Source organism: Protomyctophum bolini (genome assembly GCF_963924005.1).
Source record: "Protomyctophum bolini genome assembly, chromosome: 15".
Classification (NCBI taxonomy): domain Eukaryota; kingdom Metazoa; phylum Chordata; class Actinopteri; order Myctophiformes; family Myctophidae; genus Protomyctophum; species Protomyctophum bolini.
Genome location: NC_137876.1, coordinates 15410872 through 15434410, shown reverse-complemented (window position 1 = coordinate 15434410; position 23539 = coordinate 15410872). Strand labels below are relative to the sequence as shown.

Genomic DNA, 23539 nt, shown 5'->3' with positions numbered 1-23539 from the left:
CGTCCTTTCATCACAATCTGTGCAACTATTTGTACAAAGTAGTATAAGTGAACTGCTTGTGCTTGTGTGTGCATGTGCAGAAACTGTTTTGAATGCACAGTTAATGACACAGTAATGTGTTCCCTCGAACCCTTCTGCTAAGAAAATACACATTATATATACAGTACAAATGTGTGCATGTCTATACACATGCTGTACTACACACACACACACACACACACACACACACACACACACACACACACACACAGATTAATATCACCAGAAACAAATGTTTCACAGGTGACCGGCAGCAGACTGTCTCACCACTTCAACACCAGCATCCGTATGCTGGGGAAAGCCTTCGCAGAAAATAGATCTACAAGCTCACAACAATACCACCACCTCCAACCACTGCACATGTACTAGCTGTGTTGCGTTAGCAAACTTAGCAACGTTCAAATAAAATGGTATTCGTTCAGATGATCCTGGACTGCCGTTCCTTAAGGTGCAGAGAATCATGGAGGGGGTGGTATGGGGGTCAAGTTCACCAACAGCTTGTGTGTCTCATTTCAGTTCTTTTAACCCCCCCCCCCCCCCCCCCGTGTTGTGTTTCAGTCTAAGGTCTTAAACAGCATCTGCGACCAAACCGTGAGAACCACCTCGGACCCGCTGATGAGCCAATCGGCCTGCTTGGACGAAGTCCAGCTGAACAATATCAAGCCTGGGGAGGGCCTGGTGAGTGGTGCATATATTTATGTGTTCTGTTTTCATTCTTGAAACATTTAAAAATAAGTAAAAAATTTGAAGTAAGTGGTGCAACTCCGTGTGGGGGTCCCCGGGGGGTGGGAGTTCCAGAGCCACAGGAACGCAACCAGGGTGCTGGCCCGATTCCGGCGAGCAGCCACGCGTCAAGTTCACTAAGTTACGTTAACTACGGGTTAAATGTCTGAAATAAACAAAAACTAAAAACCATATATTTACACAACACTGATAGTCAATGAAGCATCACGTCATTTCATACAATGTAGTGGTGATCCCTGCTTCACCTTTCTCTTAGCTAAGGGGTCTTTGGCCTGAAAAACATTGAAGACCATGTGTACAGGCTCGGAACGTGGCCACAACGTGCGTTAGAATTGTGACCCAGATTCTCCGCATGTTCATCATTCTCCGCTGTACGTAGCTTTGAGAATATCGTGTTTCTTTTAGAGAGAGAGAGAGAGAGACAGGGTAATGTATGTCTGTTTCTTCTCCGTCTGCAGGGCATGTACATTAAGTCCACCTACGACGGTCTACATGTCATCACAGGAACCACGGAACATGTAAGTATGCTGGTTAATTAGAACGCTATATATTCTAAAACCATCGTTCACTCCCTCTTTAAATTCCATGGAAACTGAATTGATAAAGATCTCAGCTCGGCCACTTGACAAGTGCAATAACAATTCGTCATTTTTACAATTTAGATTTAGACGGTTTAGCAGATGCTCTTCCATCATCCAGGGTGACTTAACAAAGTGCTCAAGGTTCGAGTAAATGTCATGAACTCTATTCAACACACGACAGGGTAAGTGGTCACGTACTGTAAATACAGTATAGTGCAAAGAAACAAGAAGAGATACAAGGAATGAGGGGTGGTAGGGGCGTGATGTGAGTTTTGAGATTTTAGCTGATTGTTTTTCCCTTCTTTTTTTCTAGTCTGTTTGAAATAATTCGTAGTGTCATCTGCCTTAAATGTAGGCTACATCTTGTCATCTCTTCATAATAAACACAGTCTTATCTCAGCTTCATTATGGCAAGCAGAGAGAGAGAGAGAGATGGCAGTGGCTCAGTCAGGGGTATAGAGTGGCCAGTAGAACAGCTGGATTGGGAACCGCAAAGGTTTCCCAGTTCGATCCCGGGCTCCCCCAAAGTTAGTGTCAAAGTGTCCTTGAGCAAGACTCTGAACACCTATTTGCTCCCGATGTGCAATTTGGTGCCTTGCATTCCTCCACCATCGGTGTGCGAATTTGTGAATTTGTGAATGGGTGAATGTAATGAACAATCTATGTAAAGCGACTATAAAAGAAAATAAATCTATGTAAAAGAGAAGAAGAGAAGAGGAAAGAGGGGCATGGTGGCACAGGTAGTGCTGTCGCCTCACAGCTAGAAGGTCCTGGGTTCGATTCCCGCTTGGGGCGCTGTGGTTGCTGGTGGCGTGTTTCTCCCTCCGCGTTATCAGTGCCCATACCCGAAGGCGGGGTTGGCGAAAGGGCCTTTCTGTGTGGAGTTTGCATGTTCTCCCCGTGTCCCCTAGGGTAGGTACCCTCACAAAAACATGCAGTAATCCTGGTCTCTAAACTGCCTCCCCCTGGCCAGCCGGGGCACCTGATGGAGGGGAAAGGAACTGGTTGGAATAACAGTGCCTGCAGTGCCTGCCTGTGTGCGTGCGTGCACACGCACGCACACACACACACACACACACACACACACACACACACACACACACACACACACACACACACACGCAGAGAGTGTGAGTGAGAGAGAGGGATTTGAGGACATGCACCACTGTAATAAACTGAAACAGTTTCTATTAACCGTTGATAATCACAGCATATAAAAGCTCCAACAACCGGCTTCACCCGTCCCGCCCCGCCTCCCCCCCAGGGAGGACAGAGACAGACTGGCGGTGATTAACAGCCGCGGTCTGATTCTCAATCCTCGGGGCATCGCTGTGCTTATGAATCACGACCTGATTCATCATCGGTGACTACTGGTGGTTAATCCCGTTTGACATCTGCACTCAGACATTTTAGTGCCACTCGTGTTCACGTTTGTGTCTTTATGATTTATGATTTTAGTCACACCTCTGAGAAAACAAGTGTTTGCGGTCGGTAATAAGTAGTCCCGATACTGTATTGGTATCGGAAAAGTATCGGATCGGCCCTTATTTGGTCATATCGGGTCATATCGGTATCGGCAAACATGCCAGTCTAACCACAGATCCTACACAGGCGTAAGGCGTTGACACTATAGCAGATAAATATAATGTTGGGGCATGTGGAGTTTGCTTTTGAGTTTCCCAAACTGCAAGTGCACACATTTGAATGAGGAGTCTGCTATAAACACAACACGAGATAGATAGCTATAAACACTATTCCCAGTCGGTGGACTTCAAAATGTGATCATTTTTCTTTTTATATTTTCTCTGGTATCGGTATTCTGTATCGGTATCAGCTAACACAGAAATTGTGGTATCGGATCGGAAAGGAAAAAAGTGTATCGGGACATCCCTAGTAATAAGGAGAGGGCGATCTCTGATCTGGTCTCTAAGCAGTGAATCCTGCAGGTTGGTTGGTTGGTCAGGGCAGTTCAGCAGGTGACAAAGAGGTGGCTGGTGGTGACAGGTTGTCTACACCCGCCACAGACCAGCAAGTATAGGGGTTAACGGAGACAGTACATATGAGGGGAATAATGGGCTCTGTGCATAAATGTAGCCCCGGGTTTTGCAGACGGTGGCATAACCGTTCCCTGGTCCTCTTCATGTTCCCATAGCTTCATTTGTTTGATTTGAAACAACTTGTGTAAAAACTCATGTTAACTTAACAGATACTACACGTTTGGTTCAGACCTGCTGCCAAGCCATTCAAACCACCAACATAATTACAACCTTGGTTGGATCCCAGTTCGGAGACCTGTGTATCGCGTCTGTGTCTCTCGCGTGTCTCATCTGAAGCTCATACGGGTTTGTCTCGTACTGACCTCTGACCTCTCGGACTGTGTTGCTTCTGTCGTTCCTCAGTCCCCGGCCGACCTGACCAGGAAGATCCACGCTGGTGACGAGGTGATCCAGGTCAACCAACAGACTGTGGTGAGCAATCCCCCCCCCTTGTGAGCTAGACGATCGGCTATTTTCAGCAAGTGTGTGTGTGTGTGTGTGTGTGTGTGTGTGTGTGTGTGTGTGTGTGTGTGCGTGCGAGACAAAGTGAGAGACTGCTTGTTACAGGGTTTCAACAAATTGGCATGCCCGTGTGTTTGTGTGTGTGTGTGTGTGTGTGTGTGTGTTTTCAGGTGGGCTGGCAGTTGAAGTTCCTGGTAGGCAAACTGAGGGAGGATCCCAAAGGTGTGGTTCTGCTCCTTAAGAAGAGACCCACGGGCACGACAGGGTTCACTCCTGCCCCTCTGAAGAACATGCGCTGGAAGCCCCCAGTACCACAGGTAAGCACAAGCACAATTGCAATTGCACACGTGCGTGCACCGTGCACACAACAGACACCATGTTGTTTGTTGAGGGGTCCGTACGCTTTTCCGAACAGTCATTGGTCCGACATGCGGAAAACGACCGGTTATGGTTGGCGAACATGCGTTAAGGTTGGCGAACATGTGCTCTGTGCTAACGGTTATGGTTAGGTTAGGGTTTGAGGTAGGTTGTCATTGTTGGACCAATGACTGCACTTAGTACTGCGCCCGTTTGTTGAAGTTCAACTATAAAGACTGTGTGTCTGTATTATGCAACAATTATCAGCCTTTTTGAGGGAGTTGGGTCCCAGACACGTTGGGACAAGCATGAGACAAACACCCTGCCAGAGACTGCTCCCAACAGGGGAGTTGTTTGTCATGTGGAGAAAATAAACAAACAGTGCCCAGTGATGTCGTTGTCAGTGTGTGAGGTCTGATAGACCACACATTCTGTTGACAGGTGACAATTCAAGGAAGTTTATGTTTTTTAATACCTTTTATAATACCTAAATAAATAATGAAAAAAAGACTATTACTGCTTATTATTATCAAAAGTAATCAACAAACTATGCTATAAAAACTGGTCAAACATTGGCCAAATTGTCAAATAATATATGAAAGAGGCAAAGATAGATCAGCTATTTTCAACTAAATTTTCAGTGCTTGTCAGGATGTGGGCTCCCCAGCTCAAACATGATTATTTTGGGGGATTAGGTCGCGGCCTGAAAAGGTTGAGAGAACCACAGTGAGATAGAGATTGCCGTGTTGTGGGAGAGTAATAGTCAGGGACACCACAGACCACATGGTAGCATCTCTGGGAGGGAATTACCCCCTGTGGTCTAGATAGATTTAGGAACAATTGCTTTGGTTTTCGATCATGTAAACTCCATTCCAGACAAAGATAATGTTGAATAATTCACAGGGTCTAAGTTGACCTTCTTTGAAAGGATCAACCCCCCCATGACTTCTATTCAAAGAGAAATAAAGTCTTGGAAAGTGGCCCGCCGGATAAATTGTGCGTTAATAAAGTTATGCAACTGTAATCCAATTTGGCACTCTCTCTCGTGTGAACAAATTACACTGGGCTCAGCTTTTAGCCGCTTTCTCCTGGCACCTGAGTCCCGTTAACAGGGCGCTGCTCCGCTGGGGAGACAATAGCAAGCGTAACCCGAGACAGGCTCTGACACGGCCCTGTCATGCCTAGAGAGACCTGCTTTAAGCGTCTGAGAAGCAGCGAGATCAGGCGATATCGGATCAGGAGTGGAATGGGGGTTTCTCGAGATAAACAAAGAGCGCTCTCTTAACAAAGGTGGCCAATGTCAACCTGCTACTCGAGCCTTGTTTGGAACAAGGGGCGTCAAGGATATCGGAGCTCTCCATCTTAGTTTGGGTGCGATAAGACGCTACCGGGAAGCTAAACACAGACAGATCGCACACCGTGATGGTGGATCTGTGTGACATAGAATAGTCCTGTTACTCATGGCCGGGAACAGGAAAGGTTATGTATCGTGGAGCCCTCAGCATGTCCGAATGAATAGGATCTGTCATCAATATCACGTCGGCATTCAGTGTCGTATAAAAAGTAAAGACACATAACCCCATCGGCATGTAGTAGTTTTGCACTTATCTTGAGGTCTGAACAGAACGGCAGTGGATTTAGACCGTCACACAATGTTCACCCCGTGTTGGAGAAGCACAACCTTGGTAAATGAGTGTGGTTTTAGATATATGGTTTAGGGGTTATTTCGGGTGTATTCTTAGAATATTTCCATACCCCAAAGGGGGGGGGGGGGGGGGGGGGGTGTTATACTCAAGGAGACACACATGCACTTTTAGGACCTGCCACATGTGGAGAGACATATTATTTAGTCCCATTTTGGAAACTTTGGAAGCCAAACTGTGGGTAGAATATTTTGCACTCGTTGTTTTTAATATTGCCTGATATATATTATGTATTATGTTCACGCGGGGGGGGGGGGGGGGGAGCAGAATAAGGAACAACTTTAATCTCTTGGCATCCCTATTTTGGGCATCTCATCATAGGCGATAGCAATAGTCGTAAATAGCAGATGTTTTTTTAAATCTTTTAAATCTATGAAAATGTGATTTTAAGCTTGCAACTTTCATGTCCCACCCGGGGGTTTTGGACCAATAGAAGCGTAGGGACTACTAGGGAGACCAACTCCAACCACCGCAGCTGTGTGTATATTGTATTAACATACTTTACCATACAGATTGGTTAAAGTCATGGTTTATTCATTCAAACAAAGTGATGGATTGCCGCTTTTACTGTCAATGATCACAAGGCATGAAAGGCAGATGTTATGGAGCGACTGGCTATAACTCCATCTCTCTGTGCTGTGCAGAACAACAACAGCTCTCTGATCAAAACCCAGAGCGACTGGCTATAACTCCATCTCTCTGTGCTGTGCAGAACAACAACAGCTCTCTGATCAAAACCCAGAGTGACTGACTATAACTCCATCTCTCTGTGCTGTGCAGAACAACAACAGCTCTCTGATCAAAACCCAGAGCGACTGGCTATAACTCCATCTCTATGTGCTGTGCAGAACAACAACAGCTCTCTGATCAAAACCCAGAGCGACTGACTATAACTCCGTCTCTCTGTGCTGTGCAGAACAACAGCTCTCTGATCAAAACCCAGAGCGACTGGCTATAACTCCATCTCTCTGTGCTGTGCAGAACAACAACAGCTCTCTGATCAAAACCCAGAGCGACTGACTATAACTCCGTCTCTCTGTGCTGTGCAGAACAACAACAGCTCTCTGATCAAAACCCAGAGCGACTGACTATAACTCCGTCTCTCTGTGCTGTGCAGAACAACAGCTCTCTGATCAAAACCCAGAGCGACTGACTATAACTCCATCTCTCTGTGCTGTGCAGAACAACAACAGCTCTCTGATCAAAACCCAGAGCGACTGACTATAACTCCGTCTCTCTGTGCTGTGCAGAACAACAACAGCTCTCTGATCAAAACCCAGAGTGACTGGCTATAACTCCATCTCTCTGTGCTGTGCAGAACAACAACAGCTCTCTGATCAAAACCCAGAGTGACTGACTATAACTCCATCTCTCTGTGCTGTGCAGAACAACAACAGCTCTCTGATCAAAACCCAGAGTGACTGGCTATAACTCCATCTCTCTGTGCTGTGCAGAACAACAACAGCTCTCTGATCAAAACCCAGAGTGACTGGCTATAACTCCATCTCTCTGTGCTGTGCAGAACAACAACAGCTCTCTGATCAAAACCCAGAGTGACTGGCTATAACTCCATCTCTCTGTGCTGTGCAGAACAACAACAGCTCTCTGATCAAAACCCAGAGTGACTGACTATAACTCCGTCTCTCTGTGCTGTGCAGAACAACAACAGCTCTCTGATCAAAACCCAGAGTGACTGACTATAACTCCGTCTCTCTGTGCTGTGCAGAACAACAACAGCTCTCTGATCAAAACCCAGTCCCCCTGCGGTTCCGCCAACGGATCCACCAAGAGAGAGAAGCCGGCCATCTTGGAGCTCTACATCCCCCCGCCTCCCTCCATCCCCTACACCCCACGGTGAGTGTTTATTTAAAAGTTTTATATTTTACTTAAAAGTTCCAGAAAAAAGTGCTGCCTCGACAAAACATCTTTATTAGCTCACTTGGGTCCATTAAACCACCTTTTAAAAATCCTCACATAAACCAGAGAGCAACTCAAGCAAGAAATTAGCTCGAGGCCAACTGCTACCCTCCACACGCAGCTTTTGGCCTATAATTCTATATTAGGCTGAAGGCAACAATATGGAAATATTCACTTGGACCTGACTGACTTTTGGTTCCGAGGGTGATTTTTGGAGAATCGTAGACCACCGATTACAGTCATATGTTTTGATCGATATTTTGTTTTGTGTTTGGAAAATAGCAGATCTACAAGCTTGTATATTGGCTATTTCGCCAATGCTCATGTAGCTTCTTTTGGGTTTGTTTTCATAGACGTAGTTTGCTTATTTCTCTCGCAATATCTGGCAACGCAACGCTGATTGTGACTGTGCGTCTCCGTCATGCAGGGAATCACGGACGGGCTCTTTCTCCAGCATCAACAAACGACCAAATAAGGGCAGCGAGTCGCCCAACTCCTACCTGGACCAGGAGAGCCGGAGACGATTCACCATCGCCGACTACGACAAGATGGCCGCCGGCTACCCCATCGAGGCCAACGTGGTCCAGCCCCGCATGAGGGAGCACAAGCCGTCCCGGGGTCAGTCACAGTACCCAACCAGTGTTGCCAAGTCTGCTTATTATTAAGCTACTTTTGGGCTAAATATTGGTAGTTGCAGGTTGCTTTTGTCTGTTTTTTGGTTTCTAAAGTGTAGTTGCTGGCTTGCTTCCTAAAGGTTGTTGAACCAGTGGTTCTCAAATATTTTCACCCCCAAAGTAATGTGTTTTTCCGCGGGCAGGTAAACCCAGACCTCTCTCCATGCCAGTGGACACGTGTCTTGGAATCATCGATCCTTATGCCAAACCCTGGGCGCAAGGAAGGAAAGGTACACAGTGACACACACACACACACACACACACACACACACACACACACGCAACCGTTTTCTGAAAAACGTGTGTTGCCATATCAGTGGCATATCGGTGCTCAAACCTTTTTTTGTCCACAGCTCCCAAAATGATATGCATTTGGCCGCCGACCCCCATCTCAAAATATTTATGTTCCAGGGATCCCCAGAAGCAAAGATATGAGTTTAAAAAAATCACTTTAAAAATACATATATATTCAAAGATTTGCACAATCTGCTATTTTTGAATAGCCAACCAATGTGCTATACAGCTAAAATAAATAAAAAATACACGGATGCTTTCCCGGTTAACACAAAGAATAATGAAGGAAGCATGAGTTCAAGTCTGTTGCTCTCCCCTTGTCCCCCATATATGGGGACTAGGTTGGTGGAGGGTGTGTAGAGCCCAGGATCACATTAGATGATTGACACAGGGGTGAAGAATGGGTTACAAAACCCTCTGTCTTGACCGTCCTGTCTCTCCCTCTGTGTTGACCGTCCTGTCTCTCCCTCTGTCTTGACCGTCCTGTCTCTCCCTCTGTGTTGACCGTCCTGTATCTCCCTCTGTCTTGACCGTCCTGTCTCTCCCTCTGTCTTGACCGTCCTGTCTCTCCCTCTGTCTTGACCGTCCTGTCTCTCCCTCTGTCTTGACCGTCCTGTCTCTCCCTCTGTCTTGACCGTCCTGTCTCTCCCTCTGTCTTGACCGTCCTGTCTCTCCCTCTGTCTTGACCGTCCTGTCTCTCCCTCTGTGTTGACCGTCCTGTCTCTCCCTCTGTGTTGACCGTCCTGTCTCTCCCTCTGTGTTGACCGTCCTGTATCTCCCTCTGTCTTGACCGTCCTGTCTCTCCCTCTGTCTTGACCGTCCTGTATCTCCCTCTGTGTTGACCGTCCTGTCTCTCCCTCTGTGTTGACCGTCCTGTCTCTCCCTCTGTCTTGACCGTCCTGTCTCTCCCTCTGTCTTGACCGTCCTGTCTCTCCCTCTGTCTTGACCGTCCTGTCTCACCCTCTGTCTTGACCGTCCCGTCTCTCCCTCTGTGTTGACCGTCCCGTCTCTCCCTCTGTCTTGACCGTCCTGTCTCTCCCTCTGTCTTGACCGTCCTGTCTCTCCCTCTGTCTTGACCGTCCTGTCTCTCCCTCTGTGTTGACCGTCCTGTCTCTCCCTCTGTCTTGACCGTCCTGTCTCTCCCTCTGTCTTGACCGTCCTGTCTCACCCTCTGTCTTGACCGTCCCGTCTCTCCCTCTGTGTTGACCGTCCCGTCTCTCCCTCTGTCTTGACCGTCCTGTCTCTCCCTCTGTGTTGACCGTCCTGTCTCACCCTCTGTGTTGACCGTCCTGTATCTCCCTCTGTGTTGACCGTCCTGTCTCTCCCTCTGTGTTGACCGTCCTGTCTCTCCCTCTGTGTTGACCGTCCTGTCTCTCCCTCTGTGTTGACCGTCCTGTCTCTCCCTCTGTGTTGACCGTCCTGTCTCTCCCTCTGTGTTGACCGTCCTGTCTCTCCCTCTGTCTTGACCGTCCTGTCTCTCCCTCTGTGTTGACCGTCCTGTCTCTCCCTCTGTCTTGACCGTCCTGTCTCTCCCTCTGTGTTGACCGTCCCGTCTCTCCCTCTGCGCCTCCAGGTGAAGACCTGCTGTACAGATACCTCAGCAACGAGCGCATCCCCACCATCGCGGAGGAGGCGCCGTCGTGCGTGGCGCCGCCCTACAGGCCAGCGGGGGGGCAGCGACACCCGGTCCGAGGCGTGGACCACGTCCGGGGCAGCCGCTACTACTCCAACTCGGACCTGCACAACAGCGCCACCATCCCCTACCAGGAGGACGTGAAAAAGACCCCGCCCGTAACGCCCGGCTCCAAGCGCAACCCGGCAGAACGCTCGCTACTGGTCAGTTGGATCGCGCGGCTTAAGCTATTGACTCACTGATGATGCGCTTCCTGTCCAGGGCTTACTTGTTCCTGTCTTTTGTCCTTCCTCAGTGCCTTCATTTTTTATTTTTTTTACACGTCTGCGCTGTATTTTGCAGTTTGGGGCTCTCTCACACTCCTCTCTCCCCCTATACCTCCATACCTCCCTGGTGTTTACTAGCACTACTACTACTATACTCCTCAACCGAACCTGCTTTAGTAGTACTCACTGCGTTTTTACATCAACCCTTTAACATTACCCACGATCCCCCCCCCCCCACCCCACCCTCCTCTGTGACTACCAGCACCGTGACAACCTCTCGGGGTTCCTGCGGAACATTTCAGGACAATGTAGGAACAGTCACACAGTGAATTGTCGTCGACTGCGTGGCCAAGGAGGAACATGGGAAATGGAGTCTTCAAGTCAGAGTTCGTATTATGAAAGGATGTATTCAGGTTTTGGACACTTTAGCTTAATTTATACTGGATCGCACAACAGTGTTGTTTGCCGACAAGAACACATTTTCAAGACTAGGGACTCTCTCTTGTACGCCTTATCTCTAAACGTTTATGCCATTTATCTTTTTACTACAATGAAAAACAAGTTCACAACACGTCGATGTGTAACAACAACAAAAAGACCTGAGAGCTTGTTTCCATTGTGGTCCAATGTATTCAATTTATCAAGGCATAAAGATATACAACACATCATAAATATTTAGAGCAGTAAAAAGCGTATCGAAAATGAAGTTAAGTTCTTGTCTGCAGAGTGTTAATTACGCTTTTGGCCTTGTGTGATTGATGTCTGTGTGGACTCCTTTGTGTATATTTAATTTAAATCGGTTTCAGTCGAGATAGACTCTGGTACCATTGCTTAATATTTCACTCGCAGAACTTCACTCCAGTCGTGTGTACTTCTTCTTTTGGTTTCATTTGTGTAAATACTTTTAAAAACTAACTAAGAGAAAAAGGAATAATTGTGTTCATGTTAGTGTAACTGTGCATTTATTTGACATTTGACTTTTTACATACCGGCATTATACTTTTTGTGATCGGTTTAACCAATGGTTGCCTCTCGTAAACTATGCATATTACTGAATTACTGAGAGCTGGGTATGGAAAAGGGCATTTTTGTTATCGGCAAATATTTGCTATGGTTTTCAAAGCTTTGCACTGCACTCTACTTTGTACAGTATCCAGTCTTTCAGTGTCCTCTAATTAACCACCTAAAAGGCTTAAATACACAGCCGGGTTGCACAGCCATTAACTGGCCTCTCAAAGAGTCTTTTTGGAGACACTTATGTCAAACGGTCCTCAATTAGTGGCACCGTCGGTCAGTGTTGTGGATAATCTGTGGGTCACACAGGAGCTAGAATTACAGTATTAAATACACGTTAAAGAAAACTGTTCTACCTGACTTTTGTACGATTTGAATAGTATTGGATTAAAATGTGCAGTTAATTTCAGTAACATTTTGTATTGTCTTCCTTTTATTGTTTTATTCCCCCACGGGTTTGTGATAACTGCTCATATAATGCATCCATCAGTGCCAATGAATCGGTTACATCGGTAAATGATTTGCTGCTTGGGAGTGTCCTGAAATGTCACATATGACTTGTGTTGCGTGCTTAAAATCTGGTTCTGGTCAGCGACTCCATCGTGTGATGGATTAAAAATGACATTTTAGATACAAGATAGAAGATACATACCGCTATTTATACAGAACGTGAAACGATAGAGTTCATGCACAGCAGTACAACCTGTAGATCACATCTATCAGTTCAAGACAAGTGTGGGTCTGTGGCTCTAAACCATATGTTTTTGAGCATGTTTTCTGTCAGGGGGACACGTACCACTTCCATGTTTTCAAAACCTTGTAAACATACACCTGTAACCTATGTGTATACGTAGCTATATATGGTCGGCTATTTATTATGGCTCTCCCCCTGTCTGTTTGGAAGGGAGAGGAAGGAACACCTACTGTACCTACGTATGAGATTTGAGAACCTTCTTCCACCTTGTAGATGAAGATCTGACCGCTGTCAGAGCAATGATCAACTAACATCAGCCCCACTCCCACTCCTTCTCCACCTGCCCCTCTTCAGTGCATGATGTTTAACCTCTTTTCAAATCTCTCTTCTTCTTCTTCTTCCGACACTACGTCACTCTCACTCTGCTCTCCGCCTGCCAAGCTACGGACGCCTGCGGTCCGCAATAATTTGCACTTGCATACTTGAAAGTCTTGTGGTCGACCTAAATGCTACCTGCGTCCTGCTTTTAACCCGCTGCTACGTTTGCTCGACTCCCGCTAACATGCTGCGCCTGCATAACACAGAGATGAGTAACGGCGTAACACTTGGCATGCTGACTTCATGTTGAAACGCACGTGTCGATTGATTTGGCGCGTGTCTTTTTTCCCCCAAAACGTCACAAAATCAAGTGTGAAGGAAAGGTGTGTGTGTAGGGTGGGTGATGATGGCTGATTTAAGAAGTCACACCTGGCCAGAGTTAATTAGACTGAGCTGGTGTGACCACGCCCCTTGTGTACATTAGGCTAATTCAGTGGTTCTCAATGTGGGTTCCTTTATTGGGGTTTCAAATAGACCGTTACAGGCCTGTAACTCTGAGAGTGTACACATGGCGGGTCCATTGGGTTCTACTTGTACTTGTTATGGAGAGATCCTTCAAAGTAAAACGTTTGAGAACCACTGATCAATCAGACACCCTCACACCCTACAGAGACATACTGGGTTCGATTCCCGCTGGGGAATCGAACCCGACGTGGGGTTGGCAAAAGGGCCTTTCTGTGTGGAGTTTGCATGTTCTCCCTCTGTCCCCTAGGGTACATATAGGTACCCTCACAAAAACATGCAGTAATCCTGGTCTCTAAACTGCTAAGGAAGGAAAGAAAAGGAACTGGTCGGAATAACGTGTTCCTTCCACGCGCTGCGTCTGGCCAGGGAAAAGAAACAGCTTGGACTGGTCAGTCCGCTGCCCACCCCTCCCCCCCTCCCCCAGGTTGGCAGAGGAAATTTAGCACCCAGGATTACAGATAATTGACACTGCTTAACAGTCTCTCCACCTCTTTAATAATAACAGAAAATACTTTTTCATGTCACGATACCAATTTTATGTGATCAGGAGAGAACCGATTTGATAGTTTCAGTTCCAATTTAGTTTATTTCATCACTTCCCATTTCAACCTGTATGAGTTCTCTGTCCTGCCGTTTTCTAAAGAGCTGGAGAGACACGGGGAGACCCCTGTTACTGAGAATATGGGCCATTAGCAGCTGGAGAGACACAGGGAGACAGACCCCTGTTACTGAGAATATGGGTCATTAGCAGGGTGTCCGGGTCGGGACCCTTAGGGCGTCCTCAGAGTTACCACAGCCTTTTACTTAAAGGTATATTCAGTGATTTCACTTAATTCAAATATCACTTATTTTTTCTTATTCTTTTGATAATCCTCCCTACTATAAAGTGTGCTGACCATATAAGGAGTTCCTCCCTGTCCCCAGTGAGCCCCTGGGGTCAAAAAACCCTAGTTTCGGTTTGGGCTTTGGGTGGCAAAGCCTTCATCCAATCAGGATGAGAGGGGCCTTCCTCCAATCATGATCGAGTGGGGCGTGCCTTGGTGCACGTGCTGTTGGTCTGTTGTACTTCAATCACCCAAATCACTCCTTTAACCACTTGAATCCCTATTCTGGTGGACACATTTTCCCAAAATAGCAGATCTACAAGCTCACAATGCCTAATGCTATGACACGTTGTGAGGGCTATTTTGTACAACAGACCAACTACAGAGCTACAGTAAAGGTAAAGTTTTACTAAGTATTGAGGGTTTATGTTGTTATAAATGTGTGGGGAAAAAACATGATCTACTGTACGACGCAATTTTATACAATTGGTTGGGAGGGTCCCTGCATCATCTCTCTCTCAGCTAAGGGCCCCTTGGCCTAAAACACGTTGAAGACCCCAGTGTGGTTTGGGGACCACCAGGGGTCCTTAAAGGGTTTCAAGTGGGTCCTCGGCAAAAGTAGTTAATATAGCATCACAATCATTTTAACCACGTTATCCATTTATACGTTGGCTAATCAAAAAAAGCAGATCTATAAGCTTGTATATCTGCTATTTTTTACATTTTGGGAAAAAACTTAGGAAATGTTAGATTAGATTTCTTTGACATAAATCTAAATAAAAATCTTCTCATTTTCAGATAACGTTTCAGTTAGTTTAGAGCAGTGCATGGCTCGAAAGCGTTTCAAAAGCGTTTCATAGCCACTGCCGCTCTATAGCAACGATCACTATTAGAATATAGAGTTGTTTAAGTCATTAATTCAAGGTATACCTAATGAATGGAGGCTTTCAGGTGAACGAGTGTGTTAACACACCCATGTTTATGTATCACAGGGATCCAACTGGCGCTCTAGCAGCGACTTTCTCAACAGGTCAGTAACCTTGTACACACACACACACACACACACACACACACACACTTAAACATTGGTCATCAGATACTAGAGTAAGTTATGTTAAGTTAGAGTGACGGGCTTGGTCTCATCTGTCTTATGAAGGGTGTGGTGGAGACTGCAGGGCAGGAGGTCCGTGCATGGGTTTTGGAATGTGGGTGTGCTTGAGGAGAGGAGGAGGGTGGGGGGCTGCTTTACGACCAGGCCAGGGAAGACCATTAGATAGACACGCTGGCCACAGACAAGACAAGAGAACTGCAAAACCAGACATCGTGTTCGAATAGCTTTCATGCCGAAATAATTTGATACCGCATGAAATGAAACACTAGATGTCTGTATACTATAATATATACAGGCATGTTGCAGTTTCTTTGAGAAGTAGTCCTTCAGTCAAGCAGGACACCTACAATGCTACAATACACCTCAATACAGTTGTAATTTGGTCCCTCACTTGTTGACAATGTCAACAAGGTTATTTGAAGCAGATGAACCAAGTTATGGATTGTAACGTTTGAAACTCTGAAACACATAAGGGTGGAAGTGCATGGTTTAAATCCCGGCTCCTCCTCCTGTCATCACACCAAAAGTATCTTTGAGCAAGGCACACGCTGCACCACCTCACATGACCGGGGCCAGGCAGGCCAGGCCATCTGTGTTTTATGAATGGGTTGAAAATGTAAGGCACGCATTGTAAAGCACTCATGGCTTGAAGATTACAAAGTCATGCTCTATGAATGCCGTCCATTTACCATCACGATTCTCACTCACTCACCCCGATTCATAAATAGCACCACCCTACATCCATAATGTGATGATGACGTTGTTGTTAACATCCATACATCCGTGCTGTGGCCCCTCCGGCTTCTATATGCTGTTGGAAGATCAGGCCTGGGGGGGGGAGTGACTCTCCACGTTAACACGCTGACGGATGAGTAATCACGACCACGCGCGGCGCAACACCCCTAGCTGCTCTCCTCCCTGCACTGTTCTATTCTAAGACATTAAGGCCTCACACACGTAACACAACGTCACGGCCTGGCTGCTCGGCACACATACTGTACCTATACACATACTTCCTTTGGTAAATCTTTATTATTATTTGACTTACAGTACATCCAGCACATACATACATCCTTCATTAAATGTTAGTTTACCAGTTGACATCAGATAAACTACTAGTATCACAAACAATAATGAAAGCAACTGTATTATTCAGATGCTGCTGGAAGAATAACGACAGTCAGTGAATACAAATAAACCGAGAAAAGTGTGAGCTCCTTGGAGCGCAGATCTCCGCCAGGTCATGCCTTCTGTTGCAAATATAACGTGGACAGACACATGCAAAGATGTTATGAGGGTGAGATTATAAACCTGCCATCATAACACACTCTCTTTGTATGCATTTGGACAGCTCATTTATCCTGAGCGCGCATCGATTAGTTTGGCACCCCGACACCAACAGGTGTTTCCTCATACCCAGCTCAGAGCCTAATTACTTTGACTCAGGCTTAAATCAGCCATCAGCCACACCTACCGACGTCTGTTCTATCATGACAATTCTGTCTTCTAGAAAATCTACAAAGGTGTTAGTCGCAAATGTGATCAATATCTTCCCAACAAACTAACATTTTGAAGAAGATGTCAAGATTTATAGCTGTGTGAGAAAAGTTAAACCTGTAGGAATCAACAGGCAGGAAAAACAGGCCCCAGACAAGTTCTTGCCCCTGAAATTGCAGGGCGACGCCTTCTGTCGTCAAGTATTTTCAGCACTGCATGGGGGCTAAGGGGGGGGGGCAAACATGTCGTCTGACTCGACCATGCCTTCACACTGTGACTGGTTGCCAGATATATTTATCAGATCCACTGACACACACACACACACACACACAGACAGACAAAAACGCCAGCCCACAGACTTGCCCGCAGGATCTATTTCGCGAGGGCCAAATCAAAGTATGAAGCCCCACTTGGAACATAGATAAAGATAATGAGTGGTTATGAATAAGCTTGGGGAAGCGCTAAGTATGTGTTGGGAGATTTTCTCCCAGCCATTTTTGTCAGAACCAAAGTATGATGGTTAGCGGAAGCCTCAAGGACACACATGGGGGGGGTAATGTCTAATTTATGCTCCGTTGTATGCTCCGTTATAGCAGACCTACAAACCCACTAAGTGTCGCCATGTAACGCACTGTGAGCTTGTAGGTCTGCTGTTTTCCGAGAAAGTATAAACCTAAAGCTAGAAAAGAGTAGGTAACTGATCTTTGTTTACTGTAAATACTGTGAGGAACAATAATACCCTCTTATTGACATTGTCACTGGTGGTCTGATGCAGACCACACATCTGTTGTACAGATTGATCACACTGTTTTTTTTTTTTTGTTGTTGTTTGTTTGTTTTTACAGATATAGTCAGCCAAATATACGATCCTGGTCCTTCTCTCAAGCGGTAAGAATATTTGGTTTTGTCAGACCCTAAATAATATAAGTGCACGCACGTGTGTGTGTGTGTGTGCGTGTGTGAGTCACGAGACAAATGTTCAAGAGATAAATGCTGATTCATGTAATTACTTAAAAAGTCTGTGTCTAAAGGTTTCGCTTGGTGGTCAAGGCAGATCAAGCTTTTTTATTATCATCATTACGTTCAAGTGTGTTCATACAAACATGCACACACTGCACACAACGTGCATGTGTTGTGTTTTCACCACACTGTTTTCACCACACTGTTTCACCACAGTGCAGAGTATCTTCTCTCTACCCTTGACTTCTGACCAGGAGACAAAGCAATCCCATGAAATCACACACACACACACACACACACACACACACACACACACACACACACACACACACACACACACTCACACTCCTCCACACGGGTCAGATGGACAGTAGTGACACAAAGACAAATCACTTAGTTGCGTATGCATGGTCTTTGATGACTTGTTATTGTGACAAAAAACAAGAAAACCTTGAACCTTCTGACAACATTTGACAGACAAACAGACAGACAGACAGATGGATTGATGGATGGGTGGGTTGGTTATTTGGTTTGTTGGGGTTTGAACACCTGCAGTAAATGTCATCACTGCTATACTGTATGTGCTTCGTGGCTCAACAGAGCTCCATAGTTCTGTTGTAAGCGTCCATCAAACCAGCATTCAGACACGTCCCTCAGAAGCCACGCCGTCGGGCAGAAACCTCCTGTCTCCATATTAGAACTTTTTGTGTTTTTTTCTGTAAAATGAACGCCCTACTGGATCATATTTCAGCATCATACAAAAGCCTGTCTGGGCACGGGTTCGACTCCCGATCCCGGCGGCCTTTGCTGCGTGTCACTCACCATCTCTCTCTCCCCATTTCCTGTCAGACTACCATATGTATTATGGCAGAAAAAGCCCCACAAATATAAGAAAAAAAGTAGCCGATCCTAAACTCGACGCGTATTGAACTTATAGATATGCTACTTTTGCTACTTTTGAATTAGAATCCTAAAAATAACAGTTTTTCCACCCGACAGAGAGGTTATATATAATATACAGTATATAGTCATGATTTATTATAGCAGGGGTGGTGCCCAATGTGTCCAGCCAGCGCCAGCAGGGCAACCAGGCAATTACCCCAAACAGGATCTCACTGTGGGCAGGGGGCCAGTGCCAATCTCCCTTTAGACCCACTAGTAGAGTGAGCAGAGTAAAACCTGATACCATCTCCACACACCCCTCCCTTTGCACAGTGTGAGACTGGCCCAATGAAGAATGACCACTCTGTGACAACGCCCCCCCCCCCACACACACACACACACACACACACACACACACACACAGTGCACACACACATACGCATGCATTCTCTCTCTCTCTCACATATTCTCACACACTCACATGGCAGTACAAGTCTCGGGGGGATATTAGCTAAGTGCCGTGACAATTCCCAGCATGGATGGCAATGGGGGGAGCGAGCCCCCTCGGTGGCGTGACCAATCCACACTCCCGTGAACCCATCAGCCCTTTTGACATCACTCCACCACTCCCCCCCCCCCCTCCTCTGTCCTTTTTCATGTACCCAAAACACCACTTTTAAATAATCCTATAAAGTGGCGTGTTTAGACTTTTTGACGTTTGAAATTCTAACGATGTGTGTGTGTGTTTACACTACAGTACGTGTGCGTGTGCATGTGCATGCTGCACATGCACCCACAGTAAATGACAGAGAGAAGGTACTATTCATAATCAGTAATCATCACGTGAAAAGAAAGACACAGCGTTTTGTGATTGTGTGAAAACAGTGAAAGCGAGGACCGCCTGTAAAGAATGTAAAACTATAGCACAGTGCAGAACGCAGGAATGTGGCGTACTAGCTGGTTGAACCACGGTTGGTTCCAACCTTAGACGGGCTGACAGGCAAAAGCCGACCACCGGCACCACATCCGATCCGCCTGCAGAGATAGATCTCCTTCCATCCACAAACAGGGCATGGCTGTGCCAATGTTATGGCTACAGTACACACACCCGACTGGCTCCCCGCGGAGAGTGAAGGATGGGTGCTGATTGCTGATGGCTATAGTGCCACAGACTCGTTCCCCAGGCCCCAGAGCAGTGGTTCTCCAACCTCTATTATTTATTATTTCAAGGACCCGCCAGTATGGTAAAATGATGCATTTATCCAAGGCTCTTTACAGAGATTTTGCATTACATTCACCCATACATTTATACACTAGGCACCAACCACTAAACCAGCACATCGGGAGCAATTAGGGGTTGCTCAAGGACACTTGAGCAAGTCTGGGGGAGCCCGGGTTCGAACTGGCAACCTTATAGTTACCATCCAGCCACTCTACCCCTGAGCCACCGCCGTCCTTTTTGATATGCATTAGACTCGGAGGGGGGGTTCCAATTATTTCTCTGTTAGCCTACCTGTAAAATCCTGGTTCCTATTAAACTATTAAATATTTAGCTGGAAACCCCCTGGAACGAATACCAATGAACTCACCCTTTTACCAACTCTTTACCTGACTTTTCAAGTCATGATGGAGCCCCCATGGGTATGTAATTTGGCCACGGATCGCCATCTGAAAATGTTTTGTACCAGGGGAACCAGGGACCCCCAGAAGAGAAGATTTATGTATTTTTCAAAATATTAATAATAAAAGAATCTCACTGCACGGCACAAAGTGACACGATGTGATCTGCCGTTTTTGAATAGCCAACATATAAATGTGGTTAAAATTATTGTGATGCTGGGGGACCCCCTGGTACTCCGCCTGCCCAACCCCCCTCCAGCACCCCTTACTGGGATCCCATGTTGAGAACCACTGCCCTCAGACTATAGGAACCACTAGAATCTGAAATAAATAAAAAGATGAAAGAGAAAGGCTTAATTGACCTGGCAGCCACACTGACATGGGTGTATCTGGACAAACACAGGACTGTTATCAATGATACTAATTAAGGAAAAAGTCAAACAAACTCCAGTCAGGGTGCTGCCATATTGTGCATGTTTATTCACTCACTGGAAATACTGCTAAATGGAGTAGCTATCATTGGTAACACACCTGTGTTTACATATTTCATGTCAATATGGCAGCTGTGGAACAAGCATGGGAAAACGGTATGTCTGTTTTTCATTTTCAATATTTTTAGTAGACAATATAAAGCTAGACGAGTCGACACACCATAGCCACCAACATCACAACAACACATGTACAAGTTGCACAACATAACAATACAGAAAAGAAATAAGTATTTCTAACGTCACATAAATAAATTATCCAAGCTGTTTCCCTGTGGTATGTAATTAAGCGTCGATGCCAATTAAACAATCACATTCTCTCTCAATGAGTTTGACAGCAAGAATAGTATTACACATTGAATAGTATAGGTGCCCCCCTAGTGGATATAGGTGACCATTGCAACTTCAGAATAATAATCCGCTAGCCTGTCATGATGAAGGAAATAGTAGACAATGAATGAAACGCAGCTGCAGCAAAGTAAACGACTTGATTGGATTTCATTCCTTTGTGAGTGGAGATGTTCGCCGAGGTTCTGTCAGATCTCCGGCAGAACATCAGAACCAAACTACTGTTGTTAAGGTCATGGTTGCAGGTAGGCCTGCATGACACCCGTTTACTGTTAACAATATTATGGAAGAATGTGCTTTTTTTAAATACACTTAAGATGCCTATTTATCAAACCACCACAATGCGTACAACTTACAAGTCAAAACCAAACATAACTGTCAACTTCTTTCCCCCATTTAAAGGTTACAAACAAAAACAACTGCATCTAGTTGTAGCATAGGCTATAGTTCCAATTAAGTTCAAACACGAGCTGAGTCAATTAAATTATCACATTGACTGAATCTCTTTATTTTCCTATCATTTTGTTTACATTGAAGGATGTACATATCATGTAAACAAAGGATTACATTTCTCTCTTTCAAATGTTGTCTTGTTGCTGTGCAATGTGACATTGCACATTCCAATGTGCATACACCTGCACCCCCCCCCCCCCATTCATAAAGTGTTATCCTATGAGAGAATATGTGCAACAGTGCAGCCTAGAGTCTCACTTTCTGTTAGTGATAGCCTACAGTAGTAGCCTGCTATATCATAGTAGGCTATATATCACTGATGGATGGTGAAAAAATATTCTAGGCTGCACATGTCCTCTCATAGAGGTGTGTGTGTGTGTGTGTGTGTGTGTGTGAGTGAGTGAGTGAGAGATATAGCAGTACAATTAGAAAAATAGACGTTGTGAAGTCATTTAAATGGTTAAAAACAGATTTGAGGAGTCTTTCTTTACACAATTGGGAAAAGCTTCAGTATAGATAGACATTTGGAGGTTTAAGTGGTTATAATGTCCTCACAATTAAGTAGACCGTAATATAAATAACGTAAGTGACACACCATTCTGACACCACGGCACAGTGTTTCACATTAGCCGAGCTGTACTATTTGTTGACCAGCAGACATAAATGCTTTAAACGCCCACTTTACTCCATCACCCCCTGCTGTGTTGTGGTATGGCGTCAACCCTGACCGCACTGACTGCTTCTGGAACAAGTCACCGGTTGACACAGCCCGGAAACCACAATGCTGCTCCTGTGTGGTTGAGTACGAATGAGGGGAGAGAGCTGTGTGTAGAAAATAATAGCTGTTGTCACTGGGTTTGTAGACTTATTTATTTAGCCATGATGAGGTTATTCCTGTAATTCCACTGACTGCAGCAGTTGTGGAACTATTATTGTCTTCTGTATAAGACCTTGAGAGAAAACGGGTATGGAGGATGGATATAATATAAACAGCTACTTCCTTTTTTCATGGGTTCTTGCGTGTAGGCTGTAGACTTTACATGGTGTTGGATAACAGAACAGGAACAGCTGGAAGGAGGGCTTGAACTCGCTCACATAACCCCTGTGGTTATGCGGGTTCACCACCTGGCTGCGAGCTACTGCAGGGGGGCCCTGACTCTCACATGAGGTTCTGGTTGTTAAAGCCAAGCGCTCACTTTGGACTGACAAGGTTCTGAGATATCGTTGCTGTGGGCCAAAAGAAACCTCGTTATCCTCATATGCTAACTTTTAGTGTTTTATTTTGTGAATTAACAAATCATAGTACGGCGTCACACAAAGTAACACATGTATGTGTTTTGAGCTCGTATATCTACTATTTTTTTAATTTATTTGAATCTTGAAAGGTAACAGTTTTGGATATGGTTTACATTGGTTTCCACCCTACATAAACAATATATAGGATCTTGGTGAGATAGATATTCTGGAATTCTTCACGCAGAGTAGGGCTGCAATTATCTAGTATTTTCAGGGCGACTATGAATCAGAATCAGAAGACTTTATTGCGATGACATGTAAACATGTTAGGAATTTGGTTTGGTGTTTGGTTTGATTAGACAAGACAGTGCAAAAACAACATAGTGCAAATGATAGTTAATAAATATAAAGTGCAGAGAGTTCAAGTGATCAGTTCAGAGCACAAGTATGAAAATATTATCTTCAAACTTTGCCTGAATTTTGGTTACAATACATAGTGATCATGCAACAATACAATTTTTGTCTTATGTGAATGAAGTTTCACAGGAGTGTTTTTTATGACAGGATTGTTGACAGATTTGAATGGTTTGGTTTGGTTTATTGTGTCCGATTCGCTCATGTGGTTTTGTGTCTTTCTTTACAAATCAGGAACTCGGATAACGCAGGGAGGGGAAGTTAGTCAATAATGGCAAGCTGGATTTCTCAATGTCACCGACGTCACGCCATCATTTATAAATAATGAAAAGCTTTGTTTCGTTTTTTTCATTTCTAAAACAAAGAAATAAATACATAACATTTATGTTGAAGTCGTAATACATTAGCAGAAGTTTCCTAAAACTCTCGCATTTTCTCTGGTAGAGGTG

The 23539-nt window shown here is 45.2% G+C and overlaps 1 protein-coding gene across 3 annotated transcripts in view; it reads left to right on the top strand.

The window, feature by feature from the left end:
* The window catches only part of LOC308329422 (connector enhancer of kinase suppressor of ras 3-like), a 48128-nt gene that overhangs the window by 12473 nt on the left and 12116 nt on the right, over nucleotides 1-23539 (top strand). For all 3 annotated transcript variants that reach the window (XM_080783711.1, XM_080783710.1, XM_080783712.1), the window contains exons 4-13: nucleotides 598-717; nucleotides 1242-1301; nucleotides 3764-3832; nucleotides 4033-4179; nucleotides 7649-7776; nucleotides 8267-8457; nucleotides 8657-8743; nucleotides 10381-10643; nucleotides 15074-15111; nucleotides 17535-17577. In XM_080783711.1, coding sequence (XP_080639837.1) covers nucleotides 598-717; nucleotides 1242-1301; nucleotides 3764-3832; nucleotides 4033-4179; nucleotides 7649-7776; nucleotides 8267-8457; nucleotides 8657-8743; nucleotides 10381-10643; nucleotides 15074-15111; nucleotides 17535-17577 — 1146 coding nt within the window. The remainder of the gene's footprint in view (nucleotides 1-597; nucleotides 718-1241; nucleotides 1302-3763; nucleotides 3833-4032; nucleotides 4180-7648; nucleotides 7777-8266; nucleotides 8458-8656; nucleotides 8744-10380; nucleotides 10644-15073; nucleotides 15112-17534; nucleotides 17578-23539) is intronic.